The following is a 15,010-nucleotide window of genomic DNA, read 5'->3' on the forward strand; positions in this document are numbered from 1 at the left end:
TATATTTTTTTTTCTTAAGTGCAGTAAATCCGCTGCAAGTGGATGCGATTTCATAGAAACTCCTGCGCCTACAGATGCTGGTGTATGGTTCGCATTTTTCTCTACAGCCTTCTATGGCAAAAATAAAGAAAAATATCTGAGTTTTTAAGCTCAGATTCAAAACTTTTATATACTAAAAAATAAAAGCAAAAACACATCAAATAACAGCGGACAAAGCAAAAAAATAAAAACTTGTGTATTTTGCTGTAGAAAACGCAACGGGAAAAAAACGCAGCATCTACACTGTGTGTGAACACTCCCTTTAAGTACTAGAAATTAACTTTTTTTTAAAAAAAATTACACAATTCCGTACAACTGAGCAGGACACGCTCCAATGTGATTTAGTTTTGACTATTTTCTAGGTCACCCCCCCTCAAATATATATTTTCCATCCCCAAATAATGGGCGTGGTTAGACTACTCCTTTACATTTAAAGGGATAGTCACATAAATGGCCTCCAGATTTGCGCGTGTATATTAAGAGCTACGGTGCATGGACCCCCCGTTTATAACAATTTGCATTAAGAACAGTGTTAATACGTGATTCCCCCATAATGTGCTAAAGCGCAATTTACCCTTCAAAATACTAAAGCAAACACAATTGGAAATAAATTAAAAATAAAGAAAAAAAGAATAAGGAAATAAAATGAAAAAAAAAAAAAAAAAAACAACTACAATAAATTAAAATAAAATGAAAAAAAAACTACAAAAACAATAAAATGAAAAATAAAATGAAAAAAAAATCTAAAAAAAATAAACTACAAAAAAAAACGTAAAAAGAAAAATAATCTAACATTCTTCAAAAAAATTAATTAAACAATTGACCTTTCACCCCGGTCGCCCAAAATTCCCCAGTCGGTGCCAGCACATGGGTGGCTTGCATGATCTCTCAGTATCACCTTGCCACACAATTGTCATTTTCCTACTGTCCAGCCTCCTCCCCAAAATAACCCCATGCCCTCTGCTGCCCCCCTGCATGCCATGCTCCGCTCTCACCAGGGACAGGCACCAGTCCGGCTCCATTATTGTCCATGTCCCGCGGTTTGGAGGCTCCCGGGGAACCTCGTTCAGCAGCAGCAGCAGCAGCAGCCGCTCAGCTGCTCCATCCTCTGGGTGCAGCCAGGCATCCCTGGCAGATGGGGGCGTGGCTCGGGGTGTGTGACATCACTACGTCAAGCGTCAGGCACGCAAGGCCTCTCGGGAAATGTAGTTTCGGGTCCCGTTCTGCACTGTAGTCTTGAAACATAATGTAAATAACGCTATCGTATACAAATAACGCGCAAAGACACGCAAACTTACTAACAAATAAAGACTCACTTATAGCAACACTTGTCAGCGTAAAACTGACCAGCAACCAATCACAGTTCACCTTTCGTTTAGCTAACTGCCTCTGGAAAATGAAAGCTGCACCGTGATTGGTTGCTATAGGCAACAAGGCCGGTTTTCAGTTTTGATAAATGGGTCAATTTTTTAAAAAGAAATAATGCAAACATAAAGGAAAAAAAATCCTAACTTGATCATGTCAGAGTTTTTTTTTTTACGGTTTCTTTTGCCTGTGGAAGCTTTGTTATTTATACATTCGTAGCATGTTTTCTTTACGGGTGGGGGTGTCCTATAGAAAATTCTGTGGGAAAAATGTCGCACAGGTAGAAAGAAACCTCCACAGACTGAGTAATAAAAAGTAAAAAAAAAAATTGCAAAAAACACTACGCTTTTTCCAAATGCACTACTGGTGGTCCTACTCTCGTATATTAAAGAGCCACATAAACAGAAATCCCCTCGTGTACTTCTATAAGAAGAGGCTCGGTTTTACGTGGTCGGATAACGGAGAATAGAGACTTTAGGATAAGGGTCTAGTTACAACAGGCACAAACCGGGAACTCGCTTTCTTAATTATCGACCAGTCAGAAATGGCCAAGAATCTTCCAAACAAGCAAAATGCTCCCTAAAAATCATCATTCTTGGCAGCGTATTGTCCTCTGTGGACAGCTGATGTGCTGCCGAGAATATATGCTGTGCGCACAGAACTATTGTATAAACAATCGTTCTGTGCACCTGGAAGTTTGGTTGGCATGTCTAATTGGGCATTTAACAATCAGCAATCATTTAAAGGGGATATCTGGGACTCTGTCAACAAAAAATGTGTATAAACACTAAGGCTGGTTTCACACTTGCGTTTTTATCTGCATGCGTTTAAAAAAAAAAAAAAAAAACGCATGTAAACGCGGTAAAACGCATGCGTTTTTTAGACGCATGCGTTTTTATAGAAAAACACAAGAAAACACAAGAAAACCCTAACCCTAACCCTAACCCTAAACGTGACTGAAATATGTGGCACTTAAATACGTGGCAATGTGACTGTCAGAAAATGTTCATTAAACGGTTAGGGGTGAGGTTAGGGGTAGAGTTAGGGTTAGGGTTTGGATCCCTTTATTACCTTGATGGTGGTGGGTGGCTTTTCAGTGTGTTTTATGTTTTTTTTCTATAAAAACGCATGCGTTTTTAGCGCAAACAAACGCATGTGCTTAAAAACGCATGCGTTTACATAGACAGCAATGCATTTTTTTGCCGCGAAAAAACGCATGCGTTTTTTCGCGGCAAAAAAACGCGCAAGAAAATACTGCAGGTAGCATTTTTGAAAATGAACGCATGCGTTTTCAATGTTAAATATAGGGAAAAAAAACGCATGCGTTTTTTGTGCAAAAAACGCTGCAGACAAAAACGCAAGTGTGAAACCAGCCTAACAGGCAGGTTGTTGTTACCTATCTGCCTGTTGTGCCTGTTCTTCACCGGCACAGAAGGGTAACAGACCGCTCTTGCCTGCGATTCAGCTGCCTCTGCTGACATCACAGCTTCTTTTTTGCTCTGCTCTGTTTGACAGGGTGGGACTGGTAACGTCACTCTGATTGACAGATGGATTCCTACTGCCTAACTGGCGGAGTCGGCATGACGTCAGCAGTCATGGCCCGCCAACAGAGCAGGGCGGAAAAAAAGCTGTGATGTCAGCAGAGGCAGCGGAATCGCAGGCAAGAGCGGTCTGTTCCCGTTCGGTGTCGGCGAAGAACAGGCACAACAGGCAGGTAGGTAGCAATGAATTGCCTGTTAGTGTTTAGACACATTTTTTGTTGACAGAGTCCCAGATATCCCCTTTAAATGATTGCTGATTGTTAAATGCCCAATTAGACATGCCAACCAAACTTCCAGGTGCACAGAACGATTGTTTATACAATAGTTCTGTGCGCACAGAATATATTTATTCTTGGCAGCACATCAGCTGTCCACAGAGGACGATGCGTTGCCAAGAATGATGATTTTTAGGGAGCATTTTGCTTGTTTGGAAGAATCTTGGCCATTTTTGACTGGTCGATAATTAAGAAAGGGAGTTACAGGTTTTTGCCATATCCCCTTTAAAGGGAACCTGTCACCCTGTTTTTTCCGTATGAGATAAAAATACTGTTAAATAGGGCCTGAGCTGTGCATTACAATAGTGTATTTTGTGCGCTATTCCCCTGGTGATCGGTGGGGGCGGCCATCTTCCTGTGGCCGCGCGTGCACAGATGGAGCGCTCTGCTGCCCGGGGCTTCAGGAAAATGGCCGCGGGATGCCGCACGTGCGCAGATGGAGATCACGGCGGCCATTTTCCCGAAGCAGAGATGCGAACTCTGCTTCAGGAAAATGGCCGCCGCGATCTCCATCTGCGCACGCGCGGCATCCCGCGGCCATTTTCCTGAAGCCCCGGGCAGCAGAGCGCTCCATCTGAGCACGCGCGGCCACAGGAAGATGGCCGCCCCCACCGATCACCAGGGGAATAGCGCAGATCGCACTCTTTTCCCTCCCCTGTGCAGTGGATTCTGGACTTGGGCATGCGCACACCACTACGCCACCAACGGAAAAATAAGCAAGATCTGGGGGAAGACACCACGCCCATCTGACCAGACCAGCCTGATTGACAGGCGAAAACGGCTACTTTGGTAACGTATTTCGGCAGCATAGGTGGGGAATCGGGGTCCACAAAATACACTATTGTAATGCTCAGCTCAGGCCCTATTTAACGGTATTTTTATCTCATACGGAAAAAAACGGGGTGACAGGTTCCCTTTAATGTCCTGTGATTGAGCTCTCTAAATGGAGTCTAACAGACTTCTTATGGTCATGTAAGGGTGTGACAGGAGCTGCCACATGCCTCTCCCCCTAAAGATAATATCTGCAGGAATTGTACAGGAATACATGATAGAATATGGTTTCAGGGCCTGGACAAAGGATAGGCAGGGTAGGCACCTGCCTAGGGCGCCACCTCCTGCCTACCTAAGAGGGCACACTTTGAAAAAAGTGCTGAATGTCTGAGGTCGCTCCACATCTTCCTGTGGCCGCAGACATTCAGCACAGTGAAGGCCTCAGCGCAGGCACAGTGGTGAGCGATGTCAGTCACTGACACCGCTCAACCCTCTGTCCGTCTGCGCCCCAGCCATCACTCCCCACTGCACTCAATTGAATTTGCGCCTATCAGACGCGAATGGAATTGCTGTGTGCGCCACCTGGGAAAGGAGCAGAGGAGTTGTCATCTCCCCTGCTCCTCCTGGATCTCAACCAAGACTCAAGCCACTTCTGTCCTGCACTTTGATGGAGAAGACACACGCAGGGAATGTTGGATGGTGCTGTGAAGGGATGCCATCTTGCCATCCAGTGCCTACTGCTGCACAGCATATATGGTGGACAGGATCCAGGATTAGGTGAGTATGAGCTTTTCTGTTATTCCTATATTACTGTGCAAGGGGCATAAAATGAGAGGATGTGCTGTGCTGATGGGGGGAATTAAAGTAGGTGAGGACTGTGTGCTGCTGGGGGGAAATACAATTGGGGAGGGGCTGTGCTGCTGGGGGGGGGGAATAAAATGAGGGGAGGCGCTGTGCTGATGGGAATAAGATGAGTTGAGAAGTTGTGCTGCTGGAGGGGAATAAAGTTAGGTGAGAGGCTGTGCTGCAGAGGGGAATAAAAGGGGCTGTGCAGAAGGGGGGGGAAAGCTGAGGGGCTGTACTGATGGGGTAATAAGCTGAAGGGCCCGGCAGAGAAGGGGGAATAAAATGAGGGGCTGTTCAAATGGGAGAATAAGCTGAGTGGCTGGTCAGAGGGGGCGGAATGAGGGGCTGTGCAGATGGGGGAAAAACTGAGGGGCTAGGCAGAGGGGGGATAAAATGATGGGCTATACAGATATGGGTGAATAAACAGAGGGGTTTTGCAGATAACGAGAATAAACTGAATGGCTTTGCAAATAGGGGAAGAAGCTGAGGGGCTGTCTAGATGGGGGAATAAAATGGGAGGCTATGCAAATGGGGGGATTAAAGGGAACCTGTCACCCCCAAAATCGAAGGTGAGCTAAGCCCCCCGGCATCAGGGGCTTGTCTACAGCATTCTGTAATGCTGTAGATAAGCCCCCGATGTATCCTGAAAGAAGAGAAAAAGAGGTTAGATTATACTCACCCAGGGTCGGTCCCGCTGCGGTTCTGGTCCTATGGGCGTCGCGGTCCGGTCCGGGACCTCCCATCTTCTTACGATGACGTCCTCTTCTTGTCTTCACGCTGTGGCTCCGGCGCAGGCGTACTTTGTCTGCCCTGTTGAGGGCAGAGCAAAGTACTGCACTGCGCAAGCGCTGGCCTCTCTGACCTTTCCTGGCACCTGTGCACTGCAGTACTTTGCTCTGCCCTCAACAGGGCAGGCAAAGTACGCCTGCGCCGGAGCCGCAGCATGAAGACAAGAAGAGGACGTCATCGTAAGAAGATGGGAAGGACCGGACCGCAACGCCCATCGGACCAGAACCGCAGCCGGACCGCCCCTGGGTGAGTATAATCTAACCTCTTATTCTCATCTTTCAGGATACATCGGGGGCTTATATACAGCATTACAGAATGCTGTAGATAAGTTCCTGATGCCAGTGGGCTTAGATCACCTTTTGGGATGACAGGTTCCCTTTAAGCTGAGCGGCTGTGCAGATGGGGTGAATCTACAGAGGGGCTGTGCAGATGGGGTAATAAACTGAGGGGCTGTGCAGATGGGGAAAATAAACTGAGGGGCTGTGCAGATGGCTAATAAATTGAAAGGCTGTGCAGAGGGGGGATAAAATGTGGGGCTCTGCAGATGGGGGGAATAAACTGAGGGGCTGTGCAGATGGGGTGATATACTGAGGGGCAGTCAAGGGGGGGCTGTGCAGGGGGCATAAAAAGAGGGGCTGTGCAAGGGGGGAATTAAATGAGAGGCAGTGCGGGGGGGACATAAAATGAGGGGCTGTGCAGGGACCATAAAATGAGGATGTGTGCGTTGGGCCATGAAATGATGGTATGTGAAGGGAGGACAGTAAAGTATATGAGGAGCTGTGGTTACCATACTGTATATATGGCTGGGAGGTCATTTGTTATGATCCGGTGACCTTGGAGCCGCATGAGAGACTTTCTCAGAAGTAGGTGGTACCTGTACTGACCGCAAACCCTAAACTAACACCGCAACTAGAAGTAGCCGTGGGATGTACCTAACACATCCTAGACACCTCGACACAGCTGGAGGACTAAATACCCCTATAGATGGAAATGGGAATTCTATCTTGCCTCAGAGCAGAACCCCAGAGGATAGGCAGCCCCCCACAAATATTGACTGTGAGTATAAGAGGAAAAACACACGCAGGCAGAAAAACAGGATTTAGCAAAAGAGGCACTTCTAGCTAAACAGAAAAGGATAGGACAGAATTCTAAGCGGTCAGTATTAAAATCCTAAAAATATCCACAGCAGATAATACAAATATACTACATCTAACTAAAGACATATAAAGTATATCTGCATCTCCTGAGAATCCAGCATGACTGAAAAATCCAAACAAAGTCTAAGCTGGACAAAAACACAATGAATTGCACTGAATTGCACTGAATTGCAAAGCACACTGCATGTGTGCACAGGGACAAAAAACCAGACACTTATCTTAGCTGAATTGGCAGCAGGGCATGAGGAGCCAGAGAGAGATGCAATCCCTCCAAGTACAATGGGCAACTGGCATAGACTCATGGATCCTGCACACCTAAATACCTAATAGAGCTGCAATCAGCAGAAACACCTGCCCTGGATTACAACCCCAAGACAACTGCACTACCACCAACAACCACCGGAGGGAGCCCAAGAGCAGAATTCACAACAGTACCCCCCCTTGAAGAGGGGTCACCGAACCCTCACCAGAGCCCCCAGGCTGATCAGGACGAGCCAGATGAAAGGCACGGACCAAATCAGCAGCATGGACATCAGAGGTAAAAACCCAAGAATTATCCTCCTGGCCATAACCCTTCCATTTGACAAGGTACTGAAGCCTCCGCCTCGAAAAGCGAGAATCCAAAATCTTCTCAACCATATTCTCCAACTCCCCATCAACCAACACAGGAGCAGGAGGATCAACCGAGGGAACAACGGGCACCACATATTTCCGTAATAAAGATCTATGGAAAACATTATGGATGGCAAAAGAGGCCGGAAGGGCCAAACGAAAGGACACAGGATTGATAATCTCAGAAATCCTATAAGGACCAATAAACCGAGGCTTAAACTTAGGGGAAGAAACCTTCATAGGAACATGACGGGAAGACAACCAGACCAAATCCCCAACCTGAAGCCGGGAACCAACACACCGACGACGGTTAGCAAAACGCTGAGCCTCCTCCTGAGACAACACCAAATTGTCCACCACATGAGCCCAAATCTGCTGCAACCTGTCAACCCAGAATCCACACCAGGACAATCAGAAGAAAAACGAGGATGAAAACCAAAATTACAAAAGAAGGGCGAAACCAAGGTAGCCGAACTAGCCCGATTATTAAGGGCAAACTCGGCCAATGGCAAGAAAGCCACCCAATCATCCTGATCAGCAGACACAAAGCATCTCAAATAAGTTTCCAAAGTCTGATTAGTTTGCTCGGTCTGGCCATTTGTCTGAGGATGAAATGCGGAAGAAAAAGACAAATCAATGCCCAGCCTAGCACAAAAGGCCCGCCAAAACCTAGAAACAAACTGGGAACCTCTGTCGGACACAATATTCTCCAGAATACCGTGCAAACGAACCACATGCTGAAAAAACAACGGAACCAAATCAGAAGAGGAAGGCAATTTAGGCAAAGGCACCAAATGAACCATCTTAGAAAACCGGTCACAAACCACCCAGATAACCGACATCCTCTGGGAAACCGGAAGATCTGAAATAAAATCCATAGAAATATGCGTCCAGGGCCTCTCAGGGACCGGCAAAGGCAAAAGCAACCCACTAGCACGGGAACAACAAGGCTTGGCCCGCGCACAAGTCCCACAGGACTGAACAAAAGAACGCACATCACGCGACAAAGAAGGCCACCAAAAGGACCTACCAACCAAATCTCTGGTACCAAAAATACCAGGATGGCCAGCCAACACAGAACAATGAACCTCAGAAATCACTCTACTAGTCCATCTATCAGGAACAAACAGTTTCCGCACTGGACAGCGGTCAGGTTTGTCAGCCTGAAATTCCTGCAGAACCCGTCGCAAATCAGGGGAAATGGCAGAAAGGACCACCCCTTCCTTCAGAATGCCGACCGGCTCCAATACCTCAGGAGAATCAGGCAAAAAACTCCTAGAGAGGGCATCAGCCTTAACATTCTTAGAACCCGGAAGATACGAGACCACAAAATCAAAACGGGAGAAAAACAGGGACCATCGAGCCTGTCTAGGATTCAGCCGTTTGGCAGATTCGAGGTAAATCAGATTTTTATGATCGGTCAAGACCACAATACGGTGCTTGGCTCCCTCAAGCCAATGTCGCCATTCCTCAAACGCCCACTTCATAGCCAACAACTCCCGATTGCCGACATCATAATTGCGTTCAGCAGGTGAAAACTTACGGGAAAAGAAGGCACACGGTTTCATCAAGGAACCATCAGAATTCCTCTGAGACAAAACGGCCCCTGCCCCAATCTCAGAAGCGTCAACCTCAACCTGAAACGGAAGAGAAACATCTGGCTGACGCAACACCGGGGCAGAAGTAAATCGGCGTTTAAGCTCCTGAAAGGCAGAGACAGCCACAGGGGACCAATTCGTTACATGAGCGCCTTTCTTCGTCAAATCGGTCAGGGGTTTAACCACACTGGAGAAGTTAGCAATGAAACGGCGATAAAAATTAGCAAAGCCCAAACATTTCTGAAGGCTCTTCACAGATGTGGGCTGAATCCAATCATGAATGGCCTGAACCTTAACCGGATCCATCTCTATAGATGAGGGAGAAAAAATGAAGCCCAAAAAAAGAAACCTTCTGCACTCCAAAGAGACACTTAGACCCCTTCACAAACAAAGCATTATCACGAAGGATCTGAAATATCATCCTGACCTGTTTCACATGAGACTCCCAATCATCGGAAAAAATTAAGATGTCATCCAAATATACAATCATGAATTTATCAAGATAATTCCGGAAGATATCATGCATGATGGACTGAAAAACAGATGGAGCATTAGAGAGCCCGAATGGCATCACAAGGTATTCAAAATGGCCTTCGGGCGTATTAAACGCAGTTTTCCATTCGTCACCCTGCTTAATACGAACAAGATTATATGCCCCTTGAAGGTCAATCTTAGTAAACCAACTAGCCCCCTTAATCCTGGCGAACAAATCGGAAAGCAAAGGTAAAGGGTATTGAAACTTGACCGTGATCTTATTCAAGAGGCGATAATCAATACAGGGTCTCAAGGAGCCATCCTTCTTAGCAACAAAAAAAAATCCCGCTCCCAACGGTGAAGAAGATGGCCGAATATGCCCTTTCTCCAAAGACTCCTTAACATAACTCCGCATGGCGGTATGTTCCGGCACAGGCAGGTTGAAAAGTCGGCCCTTAGGAAACTTACAGCCTGGAATCAAGTCAATAGCACAATCACAGTCCCTATGCGGTGGAAGGGAACTGAACTTGGGCTCATCGAATACATCCTGAAAATCAGACAAAAACTCTGGAACTTCAGAAGAGGAGGAAGAGGAGATTGACATCACAGGAACCCCCTGACAACCCCAACTAGTCACAGACATAGACTTCCAATCCAACACAGGATTATGTATCTGCAACCATGGAAAACCCAGCACAATAGCATCATGCAAATTATGCAACACCAGAAAACGACAATCTTCCTGAGGGGCTGGCGCCATGCACATGGTCACCTGTGTCCAAAACTGGGGTTTATTTTTAGCCAAAGTTGTAGCATCAATGCCCCTTAACCCCTTCACCCCCAAGGGTGGTTTGCACGTTAATGACCGGGCCAATTTTTACAATTCTGACCACTGTCCCTTTATGAGGCTATAACTCTGGAACGCTTTGACGGATCTTGGCGATTCTGACATTGTTTTCTCGTGACATATTGTACTTCATGTTAGTGGTAAAATTTATTCGATATAACTTGCATTTATTTGTGAAAAAAACGAATATTTGGCGAAAATTTTGAAAATTTCGCAATTTTCCAACTTTGAATTTTTATGCCCTTAAATCACAGACATATGTCACGCAAAATACTTAATAAGTAACATTTCCCACATGTCTACTTTACATCAGTACAATTTTGGAACCAAAATTTTTTTTTGTGACGGAGTTATAAGGGTTAAAAGTTGACCAGCAATTTCTCATTTTTACAACACCATTTTTTTTTAGGGACCACATCTCATTTGAAGTCATTTTGAGGGGTCTATATGATAGAAAATACTCAAGTGTGACACCATTCTAAAAACTGCACCCCTCAAGGTGCTCAAAACCACATTCAAGAAGTTTATTAACCCTTCAGGTGTTTCACAGGAATTTTTTGAATGTTTAAATAAAAATGAGCATTTAACTTTTTTTCACACACAATTTATTTCAGCTCCAATTTGTTTTATTTTACCAAGGGTAACAGGAGAAAATGGACCCCCAAAGTTGTTGTACAATTTGTCCTGAGTACGCTGATACCCCATATGTGAGGGTAAACCACTGTTTGGGCGTATGGCAGAGCTCGGAAGGAAAGGAGCGCCATTTGACTTTTCAATGCAAAATTGACTGGAATTGAGATGGGACGCCATGTTGCGTTTGGAGAGCCCCTGATGTGCCTAAACACTGAAACCCCCTACAAGTGACACCATTTTGGAAAGTAGACCCCCTAAGGAACTTATCTTGATGTGTGGTGAGCACTTTGACCCACCAAGTGCTTCACAGAAGTTTATAATGCAGAGCCGTAAAAATAAAAAATCATATTTTTTCACAAAAATGATCTTTTTGCCCCCAATTTTTTATTTTCCCAAGGGTAAGAGAAGAAATTGGACCCCAAAAAATGTTGTGCAATTTGTCCTGAGTACGATGATACCCCATATGTGGGTGTAAACCATTGTTTGGGCGCATGGCAGAGCTTGGAAGGGAAGGAGCGCCATTTGACTTTTCAATGCAAAATTGACTGGAATTGAGATGGGACGCCATGTTGCGTTTGGAGAGCCCCTGATGTGCCTAAACATTGAAACTCCCTACAAGTGACACCATTTTGGAAAGTAGACCCCCTAAGGAACTTATCTTGATGTGTGGTGAGCACTTTGACCCACCAAGTGCTTCACAGAAGTTTATAATGCAGAGCCGTAAAAATAAAAAATCATATTTTTTCACAAAAATGATCTTTTTGCCCCCAATTTTTTATTTTCCCAAGGGTAAGAGAAGAAATTGGACCCCAAAAAATGTTGTGCAATTTGTCCTGAGTACGCTGATACCCCATATGTGGGTGTAAACCATTGTTTGGGCGCATGGCAGAGCTTGGAAGGGAAGGAGCGCCATTTGACTTTTCAATGCAAAATTGACTGGAATTGAGATGGGACGCCATGTTGCGTTTGGAGAGCCCCTGATGTGCCTAAACACTGAAACCCCCTACAAGTGACACCATTTTGGAAAGTAGACCCCCTAAGGAACTTATCTTGATGTGTGGTGAGCACTTTGACCCACCAAGTGCTTCACAGAAGTTTATAATGCAGAGCCGTAAAAATAAAAAATCATATTTTTTCACAAAAATGATCTTTTCGCCCCCAATTTTTTATTTTCCCAAGGGTAAGAGAAGAAATTGGACCCCAAAAAATGTTGTGCAATTTGTCCTGAGTACGCTGATACCCCATATGTGGGTGTAAACCATTGTTTGGGCGCATGGCAGAGCTTGGAAGGGAAGGAGCGCCATTTGACTTTTCAATGCAAAATTGACTGGAATTGAGATGGGACGCCATGTTGCGTTTGGAGAGCCCCTGATGTGCCTAAACATTGAAACTCCCTACAAGTGACACCATTTTGGAAAGTAGACCCCCTAAGGAACTTATCTAGATGTGTGGTGAGCACTTTGACCCACCAAGTGCTTCACAGAAGTTTATAATGCAGAGCCGTAAAAATAAAAAATCATATTTTTTCACAAAAATGATCTTTTTGCCCCCAATTTTTTATTTTCCCAAGGGTAAGAGAAGAAATTGGACCCCAAAAAATGTTGTGCAATTTGTCCTGAGTACGCTGATACCCCATATGTGGGTGTAAACCATTGTTTGGGCGCATGGCAGAGCTTGGAAGGGAAGGAGCGCCATTTGACTTTTCAATGCAAAATTGACTGGAATTGAGATGGGACGCCATGTTGCGTTTGGAGAGCCCCTGATGTGCCTAAACACTGAAACCCCCTACAAGTGACACCATTTTGGAAAGTAGACCCCCTAAGGAACTTATCTTGATGTGTGGTGAGCACTTTGACCCACCAAGTGCTTCACAGAAGTTTATAATGCAGAGCCGTAAAAATAAAAAATCATATTTTTTCACAAAAATGATCTTTTTGCCCCCAATTTTTTATTTTCCCAAGGGTAAGAGAAGAAATTGGACCCCAAAAAATGTTGTGCAATTTGTCCTGAGTACGCTGATACCCCATATGTGGGTGTAAACCATTGTTTGGGCGCATGGCAGAGCTTGGAAGGGAAGGAGCGCCATTTGACTTTTCAATGCAAAATTGACTGGAATTGAGATGGGACGCCATGTTGCGTTTGGAGAGCCCCTGATGTGCCTAAACATTGAAACTCCCTACAAGTGACACCATTTTGGAAAGTAGACCCCCTAAGGAACTTATCTAGATGTGTGGTGAGCACTTTGACCCACCAAGTGCTTCACAGAAGTTTATAATGCAGAGCCGTAAAAATAAAAAATCATATTTTTTCACAAAAATGATCTTTTTGCCCCCAATTTTTTATTTTCCCAAGGGTAAGAGAAGAAATTGGACCCCAAAAAATGTTGTGCAATTTGTCCTGAGTACGCTGATACCCCATATGTGGGTGTAAACCATTGTTTGGGCGCATGGCAGAGCTTGGAAGGGAAGGAGCGCCATTTGACTTTTCAATGCAAAATTGACTGGAATTGAGATGGGACGCCATGTTGCGTTTGGAGAGCCCCTGATGTGCCTAAACACTGAAACCCCCTACAAGTGACACCATTTTGGAAAGTAGACCCCCTAAGGAACTTATCTTGATGTGTGGTGAGCACTTTGACCCACCAAGTGCTTCACAGAAGTTTATAATGCAGAGCCGTAAAAATAAAAAATCATATTTTTTCACAAAAATGATCTTTTTGCCCCCAATTTTTTATTTTCCCAAGGGTAAGAGAAGAAATTGGACCCCAAAAAATGTTGTGCAATTTGTCCTGAGTACGCTGATACCCCATATGTGGGTGTAAACCATTGTTTGGGCGCATGGCAGAGCTTGGAAGGGAAGGAGCGCCATTTGACTTTTCAATGCAAAATTGACTGGAATTGAGATGGGACGCCATGTTGCGTTTGGAGAGCCCCTGATGTGCCTAAACATTGAAACTCCCTACAAGTGACACCATTTTGGAAAGTAGACCCCCTAAGGAACTTATCTAGATGTGTTTTGAGAGCTTTGAACCCCCAAGTGTTTCACTACAGATTATAACGCAGAGCCGTGAAAATAATTTTTATTTTTTTTCTCAAAAATGATTTTTTAGCACCCAGCTTTGTATTTTTACAAGGGTAACAGAATAAATTGGACCCCAAAATTTGTTTTCCAATTTGTCCTGAGTACGCTGATACCCCATATGTGGGGGGGAACCACTGTTTGGGCGCATGACAGAGCTCGGAAGGGAAGGAGCGCCATTTGGAATGCAGACTTAAATGGATTGGTCAGCAGCCGTCACGTTGCATTTGCAGAGCCCCTGATGTACCCAAACAGTACAAACCCCCCACAAGTGACCCCATATTGGAAACTAGACCTCCCAAAGAACTTATCTAGATGTGTTTTGAGAACTTTGAACCCCCAAGTGTTTCACTAAAGTTTATAGCGCAAAGCCGTGAAAATAAAAATTCTTTTTTTTTTTCACAAAAATGATTTTTTAGCCCCCAGTTTTGTATTTTCACAAGGGTAACAGGATAAATTAGACCCCAAAAGTTGTTGTCCAATTTGTCCTGAGTACGCTGATACCCCATATGTGGGGGGGAACCACTGTTTGGGTGCATGACAGAGCTCGGAAGGGAAGGAGCGCCATTTGGAATGCAGCCTTAAATGGATTGGTCTGCAGGCGTCACGTTGCATTTGCAGAGCCCCTGATGTACCCAAACAGTACAAACCCCCCACAAGTGACCCCATATTGGAAACTAGACCTCCCAAGGAACTTATCTAGATGTGTTGTGAGAACTTTGAACCCCCAAGTGTTTCACTACAGTTTATAACGCAGAGCCGTGAAAATAAAACATCTTTTTTTTCCCACAAAAATGATTTTTAGCCCCCCAAATTTTTATTTTCCTAAGGATAACAAGAGAACTTGGACCCCAGAAGTTGTTGTTCAATTTGTCCCGAGTACGCTGATAACACATATGTTGGGGTAAACCCCTTTTTGGGCGCACGGGAGAGCTCGGAAGGGAAGGAGCACTGTTTTACTTTTTCAACGCAGAATTGGCTGGAA

The 15,010-nt window shown here is 44.9% G+C and overlaps 1 protein-coding gene across 3 annotated transcripts in view; it reads right to left on the minus strand.

Annotated features, from left to right (window-relative positions):
- The window catches only part of NR6A1 (nuclear receptor subfamily 6 group A member 1), a 336,676-nt gene extending 335,415 nt beyond the window's left edge, over positions 1–1,261 (minus strand). For 2 of the 3 annotated variants that reach the window (XM_077283567.1, XM_077283568.1), the window contains exon 1: positions 1,035–1,242. In XM_077283567.1, coding sequence (XP_077139682.1) covers positions 1,035–1,071 — 37 coding nt within the window. In that variant the 5' untranslated portion in view covers positions 1,072–1,242. Of the gene's footprint in view, positions 1–1,034 lie in introns of all 3 variants that reach the window. The other variant, XM_077283566.1, reaches the window with a different exon arrangement.
- Between the last annotated feature and the right edge of the window lie 13,749 nt (positions 1,262–15,010).

Source organism: Ranitomeya variabilis, chromosome 2, assembly GCF_051348905.1.
Source record: "Ranitomeya variabilis isolate aRanVar5 chromosome 2, aRanVar5.hap1, whole genome shotgun sequence".
NCBI classification, from domain to species: domain Eukaryota; kingdom Metazoa; phylum Chordata; class Amphibia; order Anura; family Dendrobatidae; genus Ranitomeya; species Ranitomeya variabilis.